The sequence below is a fragment of the Lissotriton vulgaris genome, chromosome 4_1 (assembly GCF_964263255.1).
Source record: "Lissotriton vulgaris chromosome 4_1, aLisVul1.2, whole genome shotgun sequence".
NCBI classification, from domain to species: Eukaryota; Metazoa; Chordata; class Amphibia; order Caudata; family Salamandridae; genus Lissotriton; species Lissotriton vulgaris.
Window position 1 is genome coordinate 1,579,407,706 of NC_141691.1, and position 14,155 is coordinate 1,579,421,860.

Consider the following 14,155-nt stretch of genomic DNA (forward strand, 5'->3'; position numbering starts at 1 on the left):
CTGACCACCCATGACTAAGGCGAGACAAGATTGGCAAAGGGAGCTGGGTACAGTCAAAGATTGCTGGAGGATATCTCACAAAAAGGGACGTACAGACTAATACAGATCAAATATATTAACTGTATATACTACCTCCCCATAGTGGTTACATAGATATGGGCTTCAGGATACAGCGGCATGTCAGATGTTCAGAACAGACCACTAGCTTTATACATGTTGCTTGGTACTGTCCAAGGGTGTTTGCATTTTGGAGGGCGTTCATTCAGGAGCTGGGACGCAAAACCAGCACCACATTAGGGATGCACCCTCTTATGGCCCTACTAGGTTATCCTAAAAAAGATAGAGAAAACGAACCATAAACTGATAGCTTTAGGGCTATTACTGGCAAGACGTTGGTGGCAACGAGGCCACTTTGGAGACTTGGCATAGCAACATGATATATTGCAACATGCAGTCTGAGATACATAACAAATTACTCCCCCAGCAGAGTCCAACCAAAAATATTTGGAAACATACTTCAGGGTTTGGGGGGTGGGTGTGGGGGAAGAGTCTTATGAACCAGAGGGCGTTGAAAATCTGACTATGTGCAATGTGTTACCAACAGCGAGGAAATGCTGATTATTTTTACTATACACAACAAAGGGATAAAATCTATAACGATCTAGTAGCGAAAATTCCTGAAAGTAATGGATTAAGCAGACATGACTAAGAAACAGATACTACATTATATGTGTATTTTATGCAAGGTGGTCACTAAACTATGTGTAAACTGAATAATAGGCAAGTGATCTAACAATATGTTTATGTCAAATTGTACACTTGAGGAGACGTATTGCATGTGCTTACAGGGGTACTTATATGTTACTGGGACAATCATTTGATGCACATTTATACTTCATTAATAAAAATATAATTTAAAAAATAATATACATTTCTGCAAGTCTGACTTCCCTTTCCCAAAGAAGTTTGAAAACATTTAGTCAGACTCCCATTTTTTCATGGCATGTAGCTAAGTGTCAATATATGGAACTCACCTTTATGTGCACTTAGCACAACTAAACTTTGAACCTGGAAGACCACCCACTTGAGATGAAAAAGAAATAAAAAAGAAATAGAAATTTCAAACTTCACTTGCTAAATTTGGACACTGCTCCACAGCAGACTATGGAGTACCAAAAGTCTCAGATAGAAACATGCATAGGTTATTAAGCTTCTTCTAGACCCGCTAAAATCATTTTTGGTATTACCTACCTAAAAACATTTGAAAACTCAATAAGATAATGGGGACAGAATCAATAATTGTAGATAAGTGCAGTATTATGCAGAGAGGCTGTTTAGGCTTCACTATGCAATACTCTTACAATGCCCCAAATAGTTCCTTTGGATTCACACTAATAAATCCCTAGCTATGTCCTGGTAGAGTGGAATAGAGCAGTCAGGCTTTACTAGAGTAACACGTGTTAGGTATTTCGGAGTACCAACAAGAAAGAGAAGTAATTGACACAACTCAAAAGAGTGACAGCAATTTGTAAAAATAAATCCAAATTGACTATACATTTGGAGGCCAAAATGAAGACAATTGGCTGAGTATAACAGAGTTATGGATTTGTAAAGGAAAAATAAATCAGTGAATTTCACTCTTGCGAAACTTTAATGTTATTGTTGATAGAGAAAAACACTAGTGACCGTCTAGTTAAAGGCAAACCATTGGGTGATGCGGGTCTCAGGACCAGAGATCAGTTGAATTTCACAGCCCGGGTGCAGAGTTGTCCTGGTTGTCCCTGGTGCTAAAGCAGGATTCGCGGGTTTATCGCTTAGAAGGTGCTGTGAAGGAAACTGATGCAAAAACTCAACAACTGGGCCACTGAGGCATAGTGTTCAAGATGCTGCAGGGTTCCCTCAAAACCAGGCATCTAACAAAAGTAATGGCAGCCGGACTGGCCACCAACAGGCCTTGGCAGCAGCAAGCTCATCCTTGGGTTTACACCTAGCCCAAGGGAGTTCTGGAGTTGCTTTGGCTTGCAAAGGTTTTCTTCTTTCCTTAAGAACCAGTCTTTGGTCGAAGACGAGTTGCAGTCATGTGTTTGCCACAGGTGTAGGTCATTACTCCTTTGCTTTATACAGGTCCTGAAGTCACAGACTCTGGTTTCTACTTAGTCCTTGGCTGCATGTTGTTCGGTTTGGAGGTTCTGGTGCCAAAGGAGTCCCTTAAATCCTGTAGTTAAGGTCGTTAGGGGTGTGGGTGCTAGTTGCCAATGAGGACTAGCCCCAGCAGCTAATCAGACCCAGGAGACCACTTCCTGTGGAGGGTGGCAACTTTACTAACAAGAAGCCTCTACTCTGCCATCTTAAGAAATAGCAGAATCTTTCTTCGGCTGTATAGACCACACAGCTCATCCTAGGGGTGTGGCTAGCCTTCTGGGGTGTATGCCTCCTGACTATCTAATTCTCCCACCTGCCCGGGTGCATTTGTGTCGGAGGCAGGGGGTTGGCTTTTTTCCCCTCTGGGAGGAAGCCTGATTACATATCAGAGGGTGGTTTGAACCGCCTGGATAGGGATCAGATTCCTATCTTGGCAGCAGCAGCTTTAGACCGTCAGCCAGGGCGCAGGAAAGTCTCGGACGAAAAGGTGGGCAACCTCTAAGGTAGCCTCCTGAGTTCATGTTACATTAAATTCGAACTCAGAAAAAGGTTGGGTTTGAAGAAACAAGCGGTTTCATACCAAACATGACATTTCAGTGGGACCATAATGGAGCTAGCAACCTCTTGATGCCCAGGTGCTGTGCCAGTCCATGGTTTCATACGTCCCCGGAAAACTTATAGCACTTAATGGAAAGAGGCTACTATAGGAACATATAAGCTTGCACGTATATGTCCACACCTTTAATATAACACACCCTGCCTCCTGGGCTCAGGGTCCCATGTTTAGCAAGTAGCATATAAACTCTGGTAAGAAAATATCCACATGTTATTATTATTATAGGGGTTTGTAAAGCGCCTGGTGACGCCTCCCGGCGTGTCCCCGCGCTGTGGAGAGAGAGTTTTTAGGAGGGTGGAGCCAAAAACAAGCAATTAGAGAGTGAAGAGATAGGTTTTCAGCAATTTCCTAAAGGATGCCTCATTTTTATCTTGTCTGATGTTCATGGGGAGGGTGTTCCACTTTTTAGCTGCAAGAGTGCGGAAGGATCTGCCACCCATTTTAGCTTTTTTTGGGAGCGTTGTTTTGAGCAGACCTGTTCCCCTGGACCGTAGGGATCTGTTGGGCTCATAGAGTGAAGCTAGATCAGACATGTAGGAGGGGGCTTTGTGATGAATAATCCTGTGGCACCAGAGGAGTGCTTTAAATAGTATCCTCTTACTGATAGGCAGCCAGTGGAGGGTAGCCAGGGAAGGTCTGGAAGGAGTTCTGCGGGGGAGTCTTAGCACTTGACGGGAAGCTGAGTTTTGCAAGACTTGTAATTTCCTGATGTTTTTTTCGGAAGTGCCCAGCAACAGCACGTTCCCATAGTCTATTCGGGAGGTAATGAGTGCCTGAGTCATACTACGCCTGGAGTTCAACGGGAGCAAGTCTAGGGTGCGATTAAGGGTTTTCATGACTCCAAAGCACTTACCTACTGTTTTTTTGACGTGGCTGTCATAGGAGAGCTTGTTGTCTATCCAGACACCCAAGTTCTTAGCTTCTTGGCTGGGAGTAGGTACAGGTCCCAGACAGGTAGGCCACCAGTCTTTGGTCCATTTTGTGTTGTTCCCTCCTATTATAAGCACCTCAGTTTTTGTACCATTTAATTTGAGGCAATGTTCGGTCATCCAGGCAGCCAGCTTGCACATGCAGGATTTGAAATTGTCGGCCTCGGAGGAGGGAGCTTGGGACAGGGAGATCAAGAGTTGAGTATCGTCGGCGTAAGAGACAAGCTCTACGCCGAACGCATGCAGTTAACATATTTGACACAGTGAAATAGAGAGGCTGCACTAAGTATAAATAGGGAGCGCTGTCACTCAGAGACCAAATATAAAGCAGCAGTGTAAGCAACAAAGCACAAGTTACTACTTGTGTAACAATATATCTGTAAGAGACATTAGTTAGTGATAGATTCCTTACCTTACAATAGACACCCCAGCAATATCAACCCCGGTGATGGGTCTGCGAACCAATATCACACCAGAAAGTCCTGGACGACAGAACGGCCAAAGAAGCCATCCCTCCGGACTGGACTGTCCAGGCAGTAGTGTCTTGCGAACGTGTGCAGCGAGGCCCACATAGCCGCCTGGCAAATGTCCTGTAAGTGGACACCTCGGCCCAAGGCAGTTGTTGTTGCCGTGGCTCGAGTGGAATGAGCCCGCAATCCAGCAGGAGTCTCCTTTTTGGCCATGGAGTAACATGCCTGAATACACAAGATGATCCACTGCGAAATGGTCCTCTTGTGTACCGCCTTTCCCTTCTTCACGCCCACGTAACCAACAAAGAGTTGGTCATCCACCTGGAACTGGCGTGTGCGATCTAGGTAATAGGAGAGCGCACGTTTTGGGTCCAGACGGTGGAGCCTCTCCCTCTTTCGAGGGATGCTGAGGCGGAAAGAAGGTGGGCAAGGTAATGGAATGCCCGATGTGGAAGGCCGTGACACCTTGGGCAGAAAGGAAGGTCGTGTACGCAACACCACCTTTCCCGGATGAACAGAGAGGAAAGGTGGAGTAGAAGAAAGAGCCTGGAGCTCACTCACTCTCCTGGCAGAGGTGATGGCAACCAGGAAAGCAGTCTTCAGGGTAAAAAGACGGAGAGGACAGTTATGGAGCGGCTCAAAGGGAGCACACATTAGATAAGTGAGTACAAGATTCAAGCCCCACTGGGGCATCACGAAGGGAACAGGAGGGAACATGTGTGTGATGCCCTTCAGAAATCTATTTACAATGGGGGACTTCAATAAGGAAGGCTGATCAGGTAGCCGTAAGAAGGCGGAAAGAGCAGAAAGGTACCAATTAAGAGTGCCCAGAGCAGAGCCCTGCTGGGCAAGGGAAAGAAGGAAGAGTAGAACTTCAGAAAGGGGTGCAGAGAGAGGGTCCACAGCCTTTGCTGTGCACCATGCCACAAATCTGTTCCACCTGCAGGCGTATACCGACTCTGTGGAGGCACGCCTGGCTGCCAGAATGATATCACAGACTTCGGGAGGCAAGTCAAATGGCCTCAACTGCCGCAGCTCAATCTTCAAGCTTGTAGGTGGAGACTGGACAGGTTCGGGTGCAGGACCGTCCCCTGTTGCAGCGACAGAAGGTCCTCCCGAAGAGGCAGACAAATCGGGGGATCGACTGACATGCTGAGTAGCTCAGGACACCAGTATCTTTGTGCCCAGTCCGGAGCCACAAGGATAACCTGGGCCCGGCCGCCCCTGATCATCTTCAGTACTCTGGGCAGAAGTGGTATAGGCGGAAAGGCCTACAATAGACTGCAACTCCACTCGCTACGGAAAGCTTCTCCGAGCGAGTGCCGCCTTGGAAATTCCAACGTGCAGAACTGATGACATTGCGCGTTCTCTTCTGTGGCGAATAGATCTAACCATGGCTCTCCCCATTGCTGAAAGAGGCTTTGCGCCACATCCGAGTTCAGACGCCATTCGTGATCCATCATGCACCGACGGCTGAGTTTGTCCGCCCTGGCATTCAGAGAGCCTGCCAGGTGTTGAAGCACCAGGGTCACGCCCTGATGTTCCAGCCACTGCCAGAGGCGCAGAGCCTCCTGGCAAAGAGTCCACGACCCCACCCCGCCTTGTTTGTTGCAGTACCACATGGCGGTGGTGTTGTCCGTGAACACCTGAACTACACTCCCCCGGACAGAGGGGAGGAATGCCTTCAGTGCTAGACGAATCGCCCGCAGCTCCAAAAGGTTGATATGGAGCCGGGACCCCGCCGGAGACCAGAGGCCTCTGATCTCTGCCTCTCCCATGTGGCCTCCCCAGCCCTGGAGGGACGCGTCCGTCACAACCACGTGCTCCGGGTGGGGTAGGGAGAGGGATCTGCCACTCATCCAGTCGCGGTCCGTGAGCCACCACTGCAGTTGTCTCGCAGTGCCCTCCGAGATCAAGACATGATCGGACAGGTTGCCCTGATGCTGGGCCCACTGAAACTTCAGGTCCCACTGCAGAGCCCGCATCCGCCACCTGGCGTGATGCACCAGAAGGATGCGGGAGGCCATCAGCCCCAGAGGCCGCAGCGTAAACCTGACCGAGACTCGGGATAACGGCTGAAAGATGGGAATCAAAGCCTGTATATCCCGAACCCGCTGTTCGGGAGGGTAAACCCGAAACTGCGCCGAGTCGAGAACCGCTCCGACGAAGAGGAGCTTCTGAGAGGGACACAGGTGCGACTTCGGCACATTGATGGAGAACCCCAGCAAATGCAGGAGGTCGGCCGTATTCTGGAGGTGGCTGACGACTGTCTGGGGCGAGCCCGCCTTCAACAACCAGTCGTCTAGGTAGGGGAAGACTGACACCCCTAACCTGCGCAGATGAGCTGCGACCAACGCCATCAACTTCGTGAACACCCGTGGGGCGCTGGTAAGGCCGAAGGGGAGCACAGTAAACTGAAAGTACTCTTGGCCTACCGTGAACCGCAGGTAACGCCGGTGGGCCGGCAGGACGGGGATGTGGAAATAGGCGTCCTGCAAGTCCAACGCTACCAGGGCAGCTAGGACCTGAGCCAAAGTCAGCATCTTGAACTTCTCCTTCCGGAGGAAGCCGTTGACGTTCCGCAGGTCCAAGATATGGCGTAGGCCCCCTTTGCCCTTCTTGGGTACCAGAAAGTAGTGGGAGTAACATCCACACCCTACTTCTGGCCCAGGAACACGCTCGATGGCCCCCTTGGCCAAGAGGGCCGTGACTTCCTCTTGCAGAAGTTGCAAGTGATCCCCCGACACGCAGTGGCATTGCGGTGGCATGGATGGAGGGGTCGTCTCGAAGGGGAGGGAGTAGCCCATTCGGACAATCTGCAGCACCCACCTGTCCGATGTGATAGTGCGCCAGTGGGAGAGGTGATGGCGAACCCTGCCTCCCACAGGCGTCACATGGGCCTGAAAACTCGGACTAGGAAGGTTTTGAGGCGGGTGCTGTGGAGGGAGGTGTGGACTGGCCTCTCCGTTGTCCCCGACCGCCGCCACGGCGGTTTCCACGGCCGCCACCGCGTTGTTGAACATTTTGCGGCGCGTGGCTGGCAGCACGTGTGGGGGCGCCCCTTCCGTGGCCACAAAAGGAGCGAAAGGCACCAGTTTGCTGGCGTGGTGCCGAGAGGCCCAAGGACTTGGCCGTAGCCCTGGAGTCCTTAAAACGTTCCAGCGCATGGTCTGCCTTGTCGCCGAAGAGGCGACTGCCATTGAACTGCATGTCCAGAAGTGTGGCCTGGACATCGGCCGAGAAGTTGGCGGACCTCAAGGTTAAAGGCCTTGGCTGCCTTAGTCAACACTACACTATATCTAGACCCCTCTTCCGAAGCCACAGTCGGAGGGGAGACAAATCCAGTGTCTGGCGATGTGTCAATACCACTGGCCTCCCCAAGCTCATATGTCCAGTCCTGTGGAGACTGGCACTCCTGCGCCAGAGGGTCCTCAGACCCCTCCCAATCTTCCTCGTCACCCGTAAAACAGGATTAGTAGACAGGGCCTCCTCATGGAGATAAAAATCTCCAAAGGCCGACAGAATCGGACCGCAGGAAACATTGGGGACGGCGCCGGTGAGGTCGACCGGCGACGACCCGGATTCGGAACCGGATCCAGTGAGGTCCTGCTGCCCCGGGACCGAAGTCGCCGGCGGCGCCGGGGCCAAAGCACCCGACCCGCTAGGTCCTCCAGTCGGGACCGTTGGGCCTGGAGGAGCCACGGAACCCGACTGAGGAGGGAGCGACCTCATGGCCATGAGGTACCGCTCGATCTCCTTCGGCGTCGCGCCGTGCCCAGGGACCCGAAGGTGTGGGGCAGGCGGCGACGCTTGCGACTCCCGCAGGGCCTCGTGGGCGGTGTCGCCTGAGCCCCCGGCTGCATCGTGCGAGCGTCGGGGTGGGTCGGAGGAACAATGACGTCTCTCTGACCTCTGAGTCTTACCCGAGGACTTGGATCCCGACGACCGGTGTCCACTCCCGGAGCTGCGATTACTCCGACCCCGCGACCTGTCCCTCGACCTCCCGTGGGACCGGGACCTGGTGCGGCGCGGGGCCGACTGTCGGAGCTCGAGCCGCTTGCGGGACCGCTCCCGCCTACCCTCCGACTTCAGGGCCCGGCAGTCGGAGCAGGTGCGGTCGTCGTGATGGAGGCCTAAGCACTTCAGGCACCGGCGATGGGGGTCCATAACCGACATCAGTCGGTCGCACTTCGAGCAGGGTTTGAACCCGGGCATCCCTACCGGCACCGATAGAGTCGAAGACTCGAAGAAAGAAATGATCAAAAAGATCAAAAGTTTAGTCAAAAAATGACTAGGGGTAGAGCTTCTCCGGATCTGCGCTAGCTGGCGCGGAACAAAGAAGAACTGACGTCAGCGCGCATGGGCGGCGTCTAAGTACTCCGACGACGTCATTCTGGCGCTAACGACGCCGACGACTGACGCGGAGCCGCAGACGACGCCTACCGACGTGCAGGGGTATTGCTAAGCAAACATTTCCGGATCCTGTCTGACGCCTGGGGATATTCTAAGGTAAGGAATCTATCACTAACGTGTCTCTTTCAGATTCAGTGATTTAGAACCTGAGACTCTTTGAGCCACTTTATCTTTTATTCCTGCACTATGGGTGTTATTGCCTGCTTTTATATCAGTGTGTGTTAAAGTCACCAATTTTCTATAAATAGTTTGGAATATGGTTTTAATGTAGTCACTTTTGGAAGGGGATAAGGGTTGAGGGCATGAAAATTGAGGTACAGGTATTCTTTTTTTTTTGTAAATATCTTTTTATTGCAGCAAAATAGGTGGTACTAACAAAGCATTTGTGTCATTCCCTCTGTTGACCGTTATATGTATGAATCTCCATTATATGTGCCGCACAGCCATTTAGCTCACACCCCGGAGGTCGAGCAGCGCAACAGCGGAGAAAGTCCTGTGCTGGAGAATACAGCATGGCTCAGCGACAACCAGTCGTTCGGGAAATGGCAGTGCTGCTTTTCAGTCCTCTCATTCCCCCCCGTGCGCAATGTCCAGTAGGATCAGTAGTCTCTTCTCCATTTCTGATCAACAACCCCCCTTCCCGCCCATTCCTCCCAACCCCTCCTACCCCCCTCCCCTCACCTAGATCTACTCCCCCCGCCCCTATCCCTGCCCCCCACACCACCTGACGTGCCAGTGTACCACCAGTGCGAGTCCACATCCATCCCGACCAATCCAGACCCGAAGCAGACCATCAGGAGCAATCAACAAACAACTTGCAGTCATCACATAGGAAGTAGGGGAACAATGGAGGGAGCCTAGGCCACCATCTCTCCAGGCGGTTGTTCTGCCGGAGCAGGGCTATGCGCCGGGGTGTCTTCCTCATCCAGGTCCAAAAGTGTGAGGTCCAAGCCCAACCTCTCCCAAGCCTTGGCCCTCTCCAGAGCCGCGTCATTGCCTGCTCTAAGCGCAGACTGCATACGGAGCTCTCCCTCACACCGGACCCATTTGAGGAGCTCAGCCTTCCACCTCTCCACAGTGGGGCCCCTATTCGCCTTCCATTGGGATGTTATGGCCCGCTTCGCTAGGAGTAGACCCAGGTCCAGAAACTTGCTGGTAATCTTGTTCTTCGATGTGTGTGGGAACCAGTGTAGGATGCAGTGTGCCATGGTGAATTGCAAGTCCCTCTCCGTAATCTCCCTCAGGCTGTCCACTACCTCCCGCCAAAAGGAACTCAACTCTGGGCAGGACCAGAACATGTGCTGGAAATCAGCCAAGTCCGCCGGGCATCGTGGGCAGGCCGCCGGAAGGGCTGGGAAATATTTATGTAATTTGTCAGGGGTCAGGTAGGCCCTGTGCAGGACATAAAAATGCACCAGCTGGAACCTAGCGTTGCGCGTCCCGTGTCGGGCCCGTTCCACTATACCAGTCCACGCCTCCTCAGGGATCTCCGTCGCCAGGTCAGCCTCCCATTTCGCCTTCAGGGTCAGCAGTGGGGCAACAGTCTCCGATACCATGCGCCTATAAGGGCACGTGGAGGTACCGGTATTCAAGCAGGCCTTTTCATATTTTCTTCTTTTACAGTAACTGGCTCCTCTATGCAAGTGCATATTTGGTGAAAAGGAAATTATCGCAAAATAAAATAATTTGGAGACCCGCGTGTTGGTCAAGACCGCAACTACTCTAAGGGAGAAATACCCTGATGAAGGCCGCCGTGACCCGGGAAGGCTACTGATTAAGGACGAAACCTGTTTCTGCAAATAGGATATAGGGGCACTGATCTCTCTGGTGTATCCGACTAAATTTTAATCCTATCGAGGGTGACCAAGAATAAAGATAATCCTGAGTTCCCCTCAGATAGTTTTAATAATATGATTTATGTCTTGCACTTTATGATCCCTTCTTCAGGGAATAATGGTTTCCCCATTCTATCGTTTTTCTTTATATTTTCTTCCCTCACCACTATGTTTCTAAAAAAATTCTTAGCGCTCAGTCCAGTGTGTTGGTCTGCACCTGGGCTTTCAGATGCGGCCCAATGATGAAGCATGACACTGCAAAGTGTGTGAGGGCAGTATTAAGAAATTAGGTTCCTTTCCTCCAGAGCACCTCTTCCACTTCCTTTCCCGGTTCCAGACTAGATCGGAGTAGTTTGGGATTAACATAGATTAGCTATTTGTAGAAGCATGCATATTGAATCTTTAAGAAATACCTTTTTGTCGTTTTTTTTTTTTTTTTAGATCTTCTCTTTGTAGTGTGTAATAAACTGTGGAGGGGAAGTTAGAGAAGGTGATTTGCTGGTCTCCCCGTATTGTGATTTTCTCAGTAGGACTACCGTAGGGATGACTACCGTAGGGATGACTAGCATACATTAGAAATAGTGCTGTGAACTTGCCACTCATGGTGAGGGCAATGTAGAGTGTGAGCAGTTTGCACTGCTCATGTAGTCTGCAGTGGCGAGCCTGCTGACATCTGTTTACTTGGGTACTCAGGGTGGCACAATCAGTGCTTCAGGCCCTAGTGCCCAGTCATTATGACAGCAAACCTCTTTCTAGAGAGGTCATAATACAATAAAAGCGTCTTTGTGAGCACTTTTAAAATTTTGTTTGCTGAGTAGGAAGGACACTACTAGTTGGGTTGAAAAAGCACTAGTACTAAGAAATGTTTCTATAAATATATTAACTATAACCATTCTATAACAAAGTTTGATTTATTGGAGCCTTGAATTTATTGCACTTAATTTCATAGATGGCAGTAAAGAGTACAAATAAAAAAAATAGACGGACTTTATTTTAATGGAGGAATTCTCCTCGAGCACACTGCATTCATTGCCTTTCGTCACTGCAAATACGGACAAAACCAGCTGCAGCATATAATGGGCAACTGAACTGATTGTGCTGGGAAAGGCAATGTATAATACAAGCAAAGTGAACCCAAGCAGATTGCTTCTACGCGATTGTAATACAATAGAATACAATACAAATAGTAACTTAATTGGATTTTTTCATTTACATAGCTCATATGTAATTACCAATTTGGACGTTCGCCTTGTTTGCTGTATATCTATCACAAAGGGGACTCACTTCCAATTTATATTTCCGTTCTATGTCTCCTACACAAAAAAAAAAAAAAAAAACAGGTTAGGAAAATATGCGTGAGAATATATTTTTTGTCCTCCACATCAATATTACATGTGCTTATTATTTCTATGCAATGCACGAAGAATACAGATTGGAGAACGCAAAAAGAATGCCTCCTGAATGTTTTCTGCACGATTTTAGCTCATGAAGACAAGTTAACTCAAATCTACAACTCTTTACTGCAGGACAAACAGGAAAAAACTGGAAAAACATACTTTGCCTGTAATTACATTGGTTCAAGTTCAAGTTCAGCAATTTGTATAGCGCACTACTCACCCATAGGGTCTCAAGACGCTTGTGTGAGGGGGAGTTTTATTTATCTAATAGCCAGGTTTTAAGTTCCTTTCTGAAGGAAATGTGGTTCTGTGTAAGGCGGAGGTGAGTGGGGAGAGAGTTCCAGGTCTTGGCCGCCAGGTAGGAGAAGGATCTTCCTCCCATGGTGGATCTGTGGATGCGCGGAACTGCGGCAAGCGCTTGGTTGGAGGATCTTAGTTGTCGAGAGGGTGTGTAGAAGGACAGTCGTGTGTTGAGGCATTCGGGTCCTAGTTTGTAGAGGGCCTTGTGAGTTGGTATATTTAAGACTTGGTTTGCTTTGACTAATGTTCTAGCCCCAAGCAGAGACTACTCAGTGGCTTTAAAATGAATGAATCAGCAAATAATTTCTAATGACCCACTTAGTGGAGGGGTCATTAGGCTGAAACCTTTCCTATTTTGTTGAGAATAGTTGGGTATACGTTTCGGTCATCAGGGATGCAGTATTTATTCCAAGTACTTCTAACGTACAGAAAACAGTGATGTTCGCTCACATTTAAGTAGCAATAAAATCAAGTTTCTTAGCATGTCACATTAACAAGCCACGTTCTTTAACAAAATTCAAAAGTTTTATTACATAGTAGTAGTAGTAAGTTTACTTTATTTGATTTGGTTTAAATCATAAAAAGAGTGGCTTAACCGCTAAAACACATTAACACATATGGCATAAAATTCATGAGTAAAATACTAGTTAATTGATAAACTTCTCATTTAAAATTTATATAACCCCCCCCCCCTCTTTATTTATTAATAAAACAAAGAGAAACGGTGCAATTGGTGCCTTTGGTCTTATTGGAGTCATTCTGGCTATCTGGATATCTAATTCTTATGCTTCGGGGTAGTTGTCTAAACATTTTCACATTACTTGCTTAGCCATTTCAAGTTCTATATCTCTCTTTTCTAGTACCTTTGCAGCTAGTCTTAAAAACTTTAATGCTTTACATGCCAGTTGCACAGTTGACCCTCCTAAACATTTTATTACAGCAGATCTACAAGTCATCATCTGCTTTTTTTTCCATTAACAACCGCAACAGTTCTTTCCGTTTAGATGATAATGCCGGGCAAATGCAAAGTAAGTGGAGCACTGATTCGTCTCCTTGCCCGCAGAGGTGGCAGTCCGTTGAGAGCCAGGTGAGTTTCCATTTTGGAGTTAGATCTTTAGTTGGATACACTCCCAGTCTCACTAAAATCAGTTGCCGTTTCATTTGATTTGCAAAGTGTTCCAAAAGGTATGATTGGGGCTTTAACATTTTATATGTTGGCAGCACGATCCATGCATTGGTTTTCATAGTCAATGTAGCTTTGCCATGTTCTTGAGACATTTGATTAACTATTTTATTGACTAAATGTTTAAACTCTGGATAGGATGGAATTGTGTGCCAGGCTTCCTCTAACTTTAAGGCCTCAATCGATTTCTTTAGGAATAAATAAACTGAATTACTCGATTTGGATTGCTTTTCGACTTCCAGCCAACAATAATGAGCCAGAGAGTCATCCTCTGCTGCCCGCATTCTCCAGTAATATTTAACCAGTGCTCCTTGTCTTGACATGGTCTGGTTTTTTTAACCAAAATTCAAGTCTGATCCGTGCTTGAGAAATATGGAGCGGAATGTTAAACAATTTTTTGAAGAGTCTGGTTTGGGCGATGTTCAAAGATGTTGCGTCCTTTGTATTTAAGAGTTCGGAGACCTATGTAATTTAAGGTAAAAATTTTGATGCCACGACCTTTAATAAGTGGGTGGTTTTATTACATAGGACAAAAGTCAGAGAGGTCTCTCGATTGAAGGGTTATGCAAAAGCACACAGCAAATTTGGGTATGCGCTCAGCTGCCTACATCTAAGGAATAACATAGAAGGATTTCTATACAGTTGCTCTATTGATCTGAAGTAGTGGAATAAGCACCAAGAATGTCACAGATACAATGTCTCATGTTGACCTGTGTGATGGCCTGTTAACTTTATCCGAACAAAATTTGCTGCCTTTAGTTAACTTAATGCAGACTCCTTTCCTTCGAATAATTTATCTATTAATCTCTCATTATTGCTTTCTTGGTTTTGATCATGTGACTAACATCTCCATTTAAGGATTTTTTTTAA

At 48.2% G+C, this 14,155-nt stretch overlaps 1 protein-coding gene across 1 annotated transcript in view; it reads right to left on the reverse strand.

Annotated features, from left to right (window-relative positions):
- The window catches only part of PDE7A (phosphodiesterase 7A), a 1,213,253-nt gene that overhangs the window by 62,445 nt on the left and 1,136,653 nt on the right, over positions 1 to 14,155 (reverse strand). The window contains exon 13 of the mRNA XM_086965809.1: positions 11,638 to 11,718. Within this exon, the coding sequence (XP_086821935.1) occupies positions 11,638 to 11,718 (81 nt within the window). The remainder of the gene's footprint in view (positions 1 to 11,637; positions 11,719 to 14,155) is intronic.